The sequence below is a fragment of the Sinohyriopsis cumingii genome, chromosome 14, assembly GCF_028554795.1.
Source record: "Sinohyriopsis cumingii isolate HCF-2022 chromosome 14, ASM2855479v2, whole genome shotgun sequence".
NCBI lineage: Eukaryota > Metazoa > Mollusca > Bivalvia > Unionida > Unionidae > Sinohyriopsis > Sinohyriopsis cumingii.
The window spans coordinates 60,242,048-60,254,898 of record NC_142974.1 but is presented as its reverse complement, the minus strand read 5'-3'; the positions used below and the strand labels follow the sequence as shown (position 1 = coordinate 60,254,898).

General features: G+C 36.2%; 1 protein-coding gene across 1 annotated transcript in view; it reads right to left on the bottom strand.

Annotated features, from left to right (window-relative positions):
* Positions 1 to 1,962: 1,962 nt before the first annotated feature.
* The window catches only part of LOC149783951 (E3 ubiquitin-protein ligase TRIM45-like), a 48,059-nt gene continuing 37,170 nt past the window's right edge, over positions 1,963 to 12,851 (bottom strand). Inside the window, exons 6-7 of the mRNA XM_089932924.1 lie at positions 11,342 to 11,365; positions 1,963 to 1,980 (exon numbers count right to left, since the gene is read on the bottom strand). Coding sequence (XP_089789050.1) covers positions 1,963 to 1,980; positions 11,342 to 11,365 — 42 coding nt within the window. The remainder of the gene's footprint in view (positions 1,981 to 11,341; positions 11,366 to 12,851) is intronic.

Here is a 12,851-nt window from a genome sequence, read left to right as displayed (position 1 = left end):
ATTGTAGAAAATGTCCACAACAATGGCGCAAAATGTCCACATCAGATCGATAAGATTTCAAAATTTCTTCTTGAAATTCAAACGACATGACGAGTACGTTTGGTACCGAGTATATCATGCTTCCCGTTGTTTTGTGTGCTTACAATTGGGGTAGTACGTCGAGAAAATGTAGGAGCACAACGTGCTGATTAGCTTCCGTATTTAAAAAGTGTGGTAAATAACCTCGGGCCATTTCGGTCATTCCAAACGATTTAGGCATTCTACTCCAAAACATGCTAAATATCTCATGGAAACATTACACTCTTCCTAACACACTTTCATGTAAACGAATGTGATTTCATTTATGGTGATTGTGGGGCATTTGGTGTCTTATACTGAATAATATTTCAAAGATATTATCCGTCGTATCCCTATGTGATCCATGTCTGTAGCACATTGATGGCAGTCCCCGTAAAGCGGAATGTCATCCTCGCTCCAAGTTCATCGTTTGGATCTAAGATCTATTTGGCGAATTCGGGCAGAGTTAACGAGCCTCGAATGATTTGTTCATTTCCTCCTGGAATCTTAGTACAAATAGGAGAGTAAAAATATTTGCGTTCTCGTATGCACTTCTCCAAACCAAGATGATCTAAGCAGAAATTAGGGACGTCATTACCAGAGTCCTGCGCACGTTTAGTATCAAAAAGGATATAACCCAATTGTTTATTTTTCTTCCTGCTATGCTCTTACTTGAAATTGGCCTCATGTTCTTTCTCTTATCTTTAATGTATCACCGATGTTCAAAGTCCACGATGTCGTCGCCAAAGCAGCATCTTTTCTTTCTTCAAATAAAATGTGCCTTTGATTTATTGACTCCAATATGGTGTCCACATGTACGGCACAATCGCAGTACGTCTCAATCACGTATATGTTGTAAAACGAACTTCGTGTAGTATGTTCGCAGCAAGATCGATCAACAAAAGTTCGTTTACAGGTCGAGTAATTAATAATTTTTCTTCAGGAATGTAGGATATGGACGCTACCCACCACCACCAGACATCTCCCTCCGCCATGAATGTCCTGATTGCTAAATCCTTGGTTACACTTCTCAGAATAGTAATTGTATCCAAGAAATCGTGTAACAGAAGTAATGGTATCGAGATGGTCTTGATGATGATGCACGTGAATGTATTTTCATCTGAAAAATCTGGACATCGATGTAAGTTAATTCTACGAAACCCTTAAGGGTCTACTTTCAATGTTTAGCGAGGAATATATGTGTGTGTCAAGTCTCCCTTTTCACTACCTCTCCCCCCACCCATCATATTAACAAAGCATTGTCCGGACAACTCGTTAATGAGATATCAAAGGTTTAGTTAAAATGGGAAACACTGATTTGTGTATCAAATATAGTTAAGGCAGTCAGTGCGAAATGACACCAGGATGTTTCAAGTACGATACATATATATATATATATATATATATATATATATATATATATATATATATATATATATATATATATATATATATATATATATATAGAGAGAGAGAGAGAGAGAGAGAGAGAGAGAGAGAGAGAGAGAGACGGAGAGACGGAGAGAGAGACAGAGAAACAGAGACAGAGAGACAGAGACAGAGAGTCTAAACTGTGTTTGTTTGTTTCCTCTGCCTGCTAATTCCCCATCTAGCTGCCGCCCACCTAAGGCAACCAAAACAGTTTAGTGGAGACAGCTACAATAGATATCTCTATAATGAATTGTCCAGAAATTTTAACATGCAAAAATTTACTACATATCTGATCGCACTTTCAACCTGCAGGAAAGTATAAAATGTAAAATAAACCTACTTGTGATGCAGAGGGCTTAGTTCAAATGCAAATATAGTATATACCTTTATTTGAAAAGAGTATTCTACAATATATATCGTTGACACTAATCTACTATAGGGTTGTCTCGAATTTAAGTATGAAAATTTCGAACTCTATTTCTTTTCTTTATCCTGAAAATATAAACACTTAGGCGCAAAGACACAAACAAGCACACAAACTTATTGGTTTTTAATAACTTGTATCATTTCCGAAAACTGGTACAGTCAGCTGATGACTACAACAGCTAAATTCAATTGAAGACAAGCCCATCATCAATTTACAATTTTCTAAGACGAAATTATTCTCAATAATTAAGTGCAGATTGCATGAATGATACGGTCTCTAGTAAATTATGCATAAAGGATATTTGAAAGTTTGACAAAAACGAGAATTTGTTGTATTTTTTAAACAGTTTTTATAACACTATGAGCTTTTCAGACCAGGCACTGTGCATTTCTCAAGCTGTTTTCGGCACACAACCGCGGCATGTTTGGCAAAGTTGGATGCATTGTTTTCGTACTTGTGGGGCTTGATTTTACACAAGATATTTATCGCATTGGATAAGTATAACACGTGGCAATTCTTATGACAAAAATATGCCCAAGGATGAGGATTTAAACAATGATTACAGAATACTCAAAAAGCACATTACAACAATCAGTTTATGCCCTCCATTAAGTAAGCACTCTCTTTCCAAATTTGGACCGTGAAGACTGCAACTAGTCATAAACAGTTAAATCTTTGGAGAAAATACGTCGATAGTTGTTGAGTCTGACAGCAGTGTACGTTACGGTAGAAGCGGAGAGAGAATATATGTAATACTCTGGACACAGAATATGCATGACTTTGCCAAACGTCGATATGCTGAGAAAGAATAATATGATTGAATCCACTTAGAATATTGATGGTATTGTGTACTTAAAACTGAAAACAAAGTTATGGAAGATTAAAAACTTTGGAACAAGCTGGAGGAAATGGGTGTTTACGTTGTCACAGAATAGCCAAGCCGATAATTAAACGGATTACACAGATGAAAATAAAAAACAGCTAAGGAATAAAATAGATCTGATACCGATCTAAATTCACAATTTCTCCCAGTGAGATCGCGTTAGTTGTAAGACGCCTCTAAGACTATTAAGAACACGGGATATAACGGTTTAATTGAGCAAGTATCGAGCAGTTCTGTTTGCACAGTGTATATAGTAATATTATTGATTAAATTGAGGAATGATTGATTGATTGATTGGTTGATTGATTGATTTTTAACGGCGCATCAGCACTGTTAGGCTATTTAGCGCCAATCAAAGTGTTATTTGTATAATCTTTTAAAACTTAAAAAAGGTCCTATATCGACCAGCGATATAAAAGAACAAATGGTTGAAATTAAATACGGTAAGATGGTAACGGTGCAAAATAAAGCTTCCCGATCAACGGGAGATGTAAATGTTCAATGTTAATGAAAAAAGATGTAAAGGTATTAAAATGGGACGGTATATATATTGAATAAAACTGCACAAGGTGATAGCATAAAAGTCAGAGTTTAGAGTAAGTATTTACGGCTTTCAGGAACTCTATAATACGAGTAATATTTATAGTATCAAAAAGTTCTTTCGTGTCATGCACAATGTAATAACGATCGCGCGTAGGTTGTAGGTCAAAGCACTCTATCATAAAGTGCTTGACAGTGAATGGTTCATTGCAAGAAACGCACTCTGGTGGGTCTTCACCTTTTAGTATGTGGGTGTGGGTGATATAAGTATGACCAATTCGGATTCTTGCAATGACTACCTCCTCCCAAAGCATGGTTCTGTAGGAAGGAGTCCATTCTCCTAGGGTTGGCTTGATTGCACGAAGTTTGTTATTTACAGCATCATTCCATGATGCCTGCCACTTCTGACGAAAGAACTTTCTGATACAAGGTTTAAAATCAGTATACGGTATTTTAAAATCAGATGGTTCTAGAGTAAAGGCCATTTTAGCAGCGCGATCTGCTTTTTCGTTACCTTTAATACCAATGTGGCAAGGTAACCAACAGTATATTATATTGTGGTTGACTCAGCTCGGTATTTTTGATGAGTATGTATTTCAATAATGGGTTCTCCAGTTTTCTATTGTGTAGTGACTGGAGTACTGATAGCGAGTCGGAGAAGATGATACTGTTTAAAATATGTTTCTTTTCTATCTGTTGCAGAGCAAGGTCTATTGCTCTGATCTCGGCTGTAAAAATTGATGCTCCATTTGGTAAGCGAACTTGCGTTGTGTGATTTCCACAAACAAAGGCTGCAGCAGCCTTTTCCTCATCCTTTGATCCATCAGTGTAAATTCTGGTGTAGTTTTTAAATTCGTTGAGGAGCTCATGGTAAGAGTTGTGGAAAACAGAAGGTTTTTTCGGATTTTTTTCCATCGTGTAGCGTAAAACGTAATTTTGGTTGTTTAAGTAGCCAGGGTGGTGTTTCGGACATAGACGTTTTCTGAATTTTAGAAAGATCTATATTTGTAGTGTCAAGGCTGGATGATATTCTAATGCCAAAGGAAGGTATGGCGTTTGGTTTATTTTCGTATTAAGTTTTGTATTTGGGTTGAAAAACAGCCGAAAAAGCAGGATTCAGAGGGTTTGATTTTAATTTGAGAGCATACTGTGCGGAAAGCATTTCTCTACGATGCGATAACGGTGGTTCATTCGCCTCAGCTAGAAGGCTTTCACACGGGGATGTTTTAAATGCTCGCAGAGCCAGTCTTATTCCCTGATGATGAATTGGATCAAGCATTTTAAGATATGACTTTCTGGCTGAACAATACACAACGCAACCATAGTCTAGTTTGGAGCGAATAAACGTTCTGTATAAATTTAGGATGACCTTTCTATCAGCACCCCAGTCAGTGTGCACTACTACTTTAAGTAGGTTAAGTGCTTTTAAGTATTTAGCTTTTAAGTTCTTTAGGTGTGGAATAAAGGTCAGTTTTCTGTCAAAGATTGTACCTAAAAAGTTTGTTTCCTCAACAACTGGAATAGGTGTTCCATCCAGCGTGAGGTTCGGTTCATCGTGATGTTTTCGTAACTGACAGAAATGCATGCATACCGTTTTTGATTTCGAGAATTTGAAACCGTTTGCATTGGCCCAATTTTGAATTTTATATTTTGCTGCAGTTGTCTTTCAATTGTATGCATGTGCTTTGACCGATAACATATTAGAAAATCATCAACGTATAACGAGCAATCCACACCAGAAGTCAAACATTTGGTGATGCTATTAATTTTGATGTTAAAGAGCGTCACAGATAAAATACTGCCCTGGGGCACACCCATCTCTTGCTCGTGCAGATCTGAGAGGGTAGAGCCCACTCGTACTTTGAATTCTCTGTCAGAGAGAAAGCTGGATATGAAAGAGGGCAGACGGCCTTTTAGACCTAGATTGTTCAGGTCATTTAGTATCCCGTACTTCCATGTCGTGTCATAGGCCTTTTCTAAATCAAAGAAAACCGCTACTAAATGTTCTTTCTTAATAAATGCATCGCGAATAAATGTTTCCAGTCTAACCAGATGATCATTGGTGCTCAGGCCATATCGAAAGCCACTTTGGAAAGGAGATATTAAATTGTTAGTTTCCAACTACCAGACAAGCCGAGAATTGATCATTCGTTCCATTGTTTTGCACACACAGCTTGTGAGTGCAATTGGTCGATAGCTGTTGTTGTCTTTGCTATCTTTACCGGGTTTGGGGACTGGTATTACAGTTGCTTCTTTCCAGATTTTTGGTACATTACCAGTAATCCATAAATCATTGAAGAGTTTCAAAAGAGATGTTAATGATGATTCTGGAAGGTGTTTCAAAAACTAGTAATGTATTTCGTCAGACCCAGCGGATGTATCATGGGCCTTATCTAAAGCCTCCCTAAGCTCCGATAGTGAGAACAATTGATTATAACTTTCCGAGTTGTTGGATGTGAATTTTAAACGTGACTTTTCTTTTTGAGTTTTAAGTTTTCTTAAGGCTTCTGAATAATTAGATGATGAGGAATTTTTTGAGAAACTGTCAGCAAGTATATTTGCAATGTCACGTTTTGAACTAAAGTTGTTATTATTCAGTGTCAGATGTCCGAGAGGGTTTTGTTTTCTCTTTCCGTTTATTTTGCGTATAGTGTCCCAAACTTTCTTAACAGAGGAACGAGAGTTTAAAGAAGAAACATATTTCTTCCATGATGCTCTTTTACTTTCTTTGATTGTGCGGCGAGCTTTGGCCCGGAGAATGCGATATATATTTAAGTTTTCGGGCGTCGGATGATTATTAAATTTTTTTAATGCTTCTCGGCGTAGTCTAATGGCTTTCTTACATTCCTTAGTGACCAAAGGTTTTTGGGTTCTTTTACAATATGGCGAGGACTTGGGAACGGATTCTTCTGCAATCTCTATTAAAATAGATGTAAAATGCTGAATGGGGTCGTCAACATCTAAAAATGTATCCTCATTCAGCCTAGTTTTACAGAGTATTTTAAACTTGGCCCAGTCGGCCTTCTTTAAAATCCATTGTGGAATTACTTCATCGACTGTAGAGTTAAGATTTACAAGGAAGATTGGGAAGTGATCGATGCTGTGAAGGTCATCAGCGACCTTCCATTCATAGTCCAAAAGCAGCGAAGGAGAACAAATTGTCAAATCGATGCATGTGTATTTACCCGTGGCTGGGTGTAAATATGTTGGTGTTTTGGTGTTATATAGACACAGATCGTGTCTAGAAATAAAGTCTTCAACTTTGTGACCTCTGTCATTTATATGATATGATCCCCATAAAATGTTATGGGCATTAAAATCCCCGAGTAAAATAAATGGCGCGGGAAGTTGTTGAACAAGGGTGTCTAATTCGTTTGGAACTAGGTTAGTGTTTGGTGGTAAGTAAATAGAGCAAAATGTAATCACTCGATGAAGAGTGGCGCTTGCAGCAATGGCTTGTAAATTTGTGTTTAAAGGGATGAGGCTATGAGGGGCTCTGTTGTTCACAATAACAGAGACTCCTCCTGAGGCCCTGTCAGCATTTTGAGAGTACTTGTTAAACAGGGAGTAGTTTTTAAGTGTGATGTTATCTGTATTTTTCAAAAATGTTTCCTGAAGACATAGTACTGCAGGATCATGTTCATTTAAAAGAAGAAGAATATCATGGTAGTTGGCTTTAAGTCCTCTAGAGTTCCATTGTATGATGGTGTTCTTCATTATAAGATTATATTGAAGATTCTGAATCTAGGTTAGACCTTTCGCGGAGGCAATCTGGTTATTTCTCTGGAGGAAGTACGAGGGTGAATTTTTTGTTGTTAGGTCTGGAGCCACCTTGAGGACATGGAGCAGATTCTTCTGCATCCATATCCTCTAAGTCTACAAACCTGTTATAGAGTTTGATGGGGTCATCTGACCCCTTTTGTTGTCTGTTTCCGTGAGATTTTTTACTTTTTGGTGATTTCGGAAGTTGGGTATTATTAAATGTAGTCTGAGTAGATGCCGTGTTTGTCGGAGCTTGGTAATGGGGGATATTTGAATTTGGTGTTGAATCGGGTGCTTCTGTTTGTGTTTGAACGTCCTTCGTTGTTTTAGGATTGCTCTTTACTACAGTGGAGAAGGATGGGCCAGGATGGGCTGTTTTTGCCTGTACAATTTTTCTGGCTTCTGGATAGGGAATATTATTTGTGTATTTTACCCTCTGAATTTCCTTCTGTTTCCAGGTATCGCAATCCTTGGAATTTGCGTGGTGCTCTTTTCCGCAGTTGACACAATGCGGAGTTGCTCTACAATCAGATTCCTGATGAGCATTGTCTCCGCATCAGCCTCATATTTGGCTCTTGGAGCAGCGGTCTTCGTGATAGCCATATTTTTGACACTTATAACACCGAAGGGAGTTGGGAATGTAAATCTCTACCTTTACTTGCAAAAAGCCAACTTTTACCACTTTGGGTACAGTTGGCCTGTTAAAGGTGAGTACAATGGTGCTGGTGTCCTGCAGATTGTTATTACGTTAATACGTATTCGTCGGACTGCAGTGACACCTTCACCTTTCATTCCTTCGATGATATCAGCATCTGTGACTCCAGCCAAGTCACGACAGCGAATCACGCCTTTGGACGTATTCAGTGTGGACTGAGCGAATGAGGTTACTGGGATATCAAAGAACGTTTTCATTTTCCTGATATTGTCTGATTGACCTCGTCGCTAACACTCAATAAGAAGACAACCCGATTTCAACTTTTTAACACTTTTAGGTGTGCCAATCGATCCTGTGATAGTCTTTTCGATGACAAATGGAGATAGTGCGGCAAGAGGTTTCAAGGCATCTTTGGACTGTATGACCATGAAGCTTGGAAATGACTCCACACTACATGGTTCATCGTCAGACTCTGATAAGGGTTTCGATCTTTTATTTTGATTTTTTGGGGAATTATCCATGATGGCTAGATTAAAAATTCAGCACCCGTGCTTCCCGCCCACCAAGGAGCAAATTAAGGAATGAGATTTGTACTCAGTTAGTTATCAAACAGAACGAAGTGAAGAAATGCTACTAATTGTCAAATTGAAACGTATATATGGCTTTAATACTTATGTTAGGACCACAATAGCAAATGCACTAGCCACAGTCAGATGAGATATGATATCATCCTATAATTGCATGTTCTGACAACCGTGATACTGTATGAGGTTAACAGATCATAATTCTTATATTTCGAATTTGAAACGGTATTCCAGAAGGTGAATAAAGACTGTATATGGCTGACAGTCATGAAACTGATCATGAATGTAAAGACTATGCAAGCTTTTAAGCTAAGTATGAATTATTACAACATACATCAGCTACAAACAAATTCGTGCTCCAATCTTTATTTTACCCATAGAGGTAAATCAGGGTGATTCATAATCATCCCCTGTTTATAATCTTAGTTACTAGTATTGTTACGTATACAAATACTAAAACTAATAACAAATTTACATATACAAATGCTAATATAAATGACATATTTTCAATGCCAGGCATCACCAAGTTTATGCAATTAAATGATGATGGCGCTGTTTTCCTTTCGTTTGAAAAATTAAACATTGCATGGTATATATTAGATGTAAGAAAGCAATGTGAGATTTTTACCGTTATAAAGAAATTAAAACTAAGACTTGTGAAAGAGGCGATCAAACCGAACGGAAATACATTTTGGAGAAGTAGATTTAGAAGTTGTTACATTATTACGGTTTTGTCTTCAAACTTAGAACAGTCAGTAAATTAGCTTCAATGTGTCTTGCATTCTTTTGAAACTGCAACGGGACGGTAAGATAACTCATCAAGCTATATCCGAACATGTATGTGTTTTGATTATGACGCAGTTAAATCAAAATATAATTTGTATAAGTATGTCCAACATATCAATATATTTGTATCATTGTGCGCTGAAGCAAATCATTCGGATAACCTAATGTGACCTGACATTGTGTAACTAAAATTTAAATCAACGTATCTTATCAATCATATAATAACCTTATGAAATGTATAATTGGTACTTATTCGCTAAAAGCACAAATAATGATACTTACCAATTCTATTTTCCGTCTTTCTTCCTGAACGAATAGAATAAATATGATATTAGAAACGGTGAGGAAGACATCGCCTTTTTGCTCTCAAAAGAGACGTTATAACACCAGGCAATTAGTAGGACAAAAAGATACCAAAGGATGAGGATTTAAACAATAATTACAGATGACTCAAATATTACATTACAACGATCCGTTTATGCCCTCCATTAAGTAAGCACTCTCATTTCACCTTTGGACTGGGAAGATTACAACTAGTCATCATCAGTTAAATCTTTGGAGAGAATACGTCGATAGTTGTTGTGACTGATAGCAGTGTACGTTACGGTGGAAGTTCAGAGAGAATATTTGTAATACTCTCGACACAGAATATGCATGACTTTGCCAAACGTCGATATGCTGAGAAAGAATAATATGATTGAATCCACTTAAAATATTGATGGTATTCTGTACTTAAAACTGAAAACAAAGTTATGGAAGATTAAAACTTTGGAACAAACTGGAGGAAATGGGATTTACGTTGTCACAGAATAGCCAAGCCAATAATTACACGGATTCCACAGATGAAAATAAAAATACGGCCAAGGAATAAAATGTATCTGGTACCAATCTAAATTCACAATTTCCTCCCAGTGAAGTCACGTTAGTTGTAAGACGCCTCTAAGTCTATTAAGAACACGGGATATGACGGTTTAATTGAGCAAGTATCGAGCAGATCTGTTTGCATAGTGTATATAGTAATATCATTATTGATAAAAATAAGAAATGAGATTTGTACTCAGTTATCCAACAGAACGAAGTGGGGTTATGCTACTAATTGTCAAATTGAAACGTATATATGGCTTTAATACTTATGTTAGGACCACAATAGCAAATGCACTAGGCACAGTCAGAAGAGATATGATATCATCCTATAATTGCATGTTCTGACAACCGTGATACTGTATGAGGTTAACAGATCATAATTCTTATATTTCGAATTTGAAACGGTATTCCAGAAGGTGAATAAAAACTGTATATGGCTGACAGTCATGAAACTGATCATGAATATAAAGACTATGCAAGCTTTTAAGCTAAGTATGAATTATTACAACATACATCAGCTACAAACAAATTCGTGCTCCAATCTTTATTTTACCCATAGAGGTAAATTAGGGTGATTCATAATCATCCCCTGTTTATAATCTTAGTTACTAGTATTGTTACGTATGCAAATACTAAAACTAATAACAAATTTACATATACAAATGCTAATATAAATGACATATTTTCAATGCCAGGCATCACCAAGTTTATGCAATTAAATGATGATGGCGCTGTTTTCCTTTCGTTTGAAAAATTAAACATTGCTTGGTATATATTAGATGTAAGAAAGCAATGTGAGATTTTTACCGTTATCAAAAAATTAAAAATAAGACTTGTAAGAGGCGATCAAACCGAACGGAAATACATTTTGGAGAAGTAGATTTAGAAGTTGTTACATTATTACAGCATTCAGAGTTTTTGTCGTCAAACTTAGAACAGTCAGTAAACTAGCTTCAATGTGTCTTGCATTCTTTTGAAACTGCAACGGGACGGTAAGATAACTCATCAACCTATATCCGAACATGAATGTGTTTTGATTATGACGCAGTTAAATCAAAATATAATTTGTATAAGTATGTCCAAAATAGCAATATATTTGTATCACTGTGCGTTGAAGCAAATCAATCGGACAACCTAATGTGACCTGACATTGTGTAACTAAAATTTGAGCCTAAATAAGAAAGAAAACTTCAGGAGAGATGAACTAATGACATTATAATTGGTGGTAAAATATATCTAAATTTGCTGAAAACTTAGATTTGATAAATCAACGTATCTTATCAATCATATAATAACCTTATGAAATGTATAATTGGTACTTATTCGCTAAAAGCACAAATAATGATACTTACCAATTCTATTTTCCGTCTTTCTTCCTGAAAGAATAGAATAAATATGATATTAGAAACGGTGACGAAGACATCGCCTTTTTGCTCTCAAAAGAGACGGTATAACACCAGGCAATTAGTAGAACAAAAAGATACCAAAGGATGAGGATTTAAACAATAATTACAGATGACTCAAATATTATATTACAACGATCCGTGTATGCCCTCCATTAAGTAAGCTCTCTCATTTCACCTTTGGACTGGGAAGATTACAACTAGTCATCATCAGTTAAATCTTTGGAGAGAATACGTCGATAGTTGTTGTGACTGATAGCAGTGTACGTTACGGTGGAAGTTCAGAGAGAATACTTGTAATACTCTCGACACAGAATATGCATGACTTTGCCAAACGTCGATATGCTGAGAAAGAATAATATGATTGAATCCACTTAAAATATTGATGGTATTCTGTACTTAAAACTGAAAACAAAGTTATGGAAGATTAAAACTTTGGAACAAACTGGAGGAAATGGGATTTACGTTGTCACAGAATAGCCAAGCCGATAATTACACGGATTCCACAGATGAAAATAAAAATACGGCCAAGGAAGAAAATATATCTGGTACCAATCTAAATTCACAATTTCCTCCCAGTGAAGTCACGTTAGTTGTAAGACGCCTCTAAGTCTATTAAGAACACGGGATATGACGGTTTAATTGAGCAAGTATCGAGCAGATCTGTTTGCATAGTGTATATAGTAATATCATTATTGATAAAAATAAGGAATGAGATTTGTACTCAGTTATCCAACAGAACGAAGTGGGGTTATGCTACTAATTGTCAAATTGAAACGTATATATGGCTTTAATACTTATGTTAGGACCACAATAGCAAATGCACTAGGCACAGTCAGAAGAGATATGATATCATCCTATAATTGCATGTTCTGACAACCGTGATACTGTATGAGGTTAACAGATCATAATTCTTATATTTCGAATTTGAAACGGTGTTCCAGAAGGTGAATAAAAACTGTATATGGCTGACAGTCATGAAACTGATCATGAATATAAAGACTATGCAAGCTTTTAAGCTAAGTATGAATTATTACAACATACATCAGCTACAAACAAATTCGTGCTCCAATCTTTATTTTACCCATAGAGGTAAATTAGGGTGATTCATAATCATCCCCTGTTTATAATCTTAGTTACTAGTATTGTTACGTATGCAAATACTAAAACTAATAACAAATTTACATATACAAATGCTAATATAAATGACATATTTTCAATGCCAGGCATCACCAAGTTTATGCAATTAAATGACGATGGCGCTGTTTTCCTTTCGTTTGAAAAATTAAACATTGCTTGGTATATATTAGATGTAAGAAAGCAATGTGAGATTTTTACCGTTATCAAAAAATTAAAAATAAGACTTGTGAAAGAGGCGATCAAACCGAACGGAAATACATTTTGGAGAAGTAGATTTAGAAGTTGTTACATTATTACAGCATTCAGAGTTTTTGTCGTC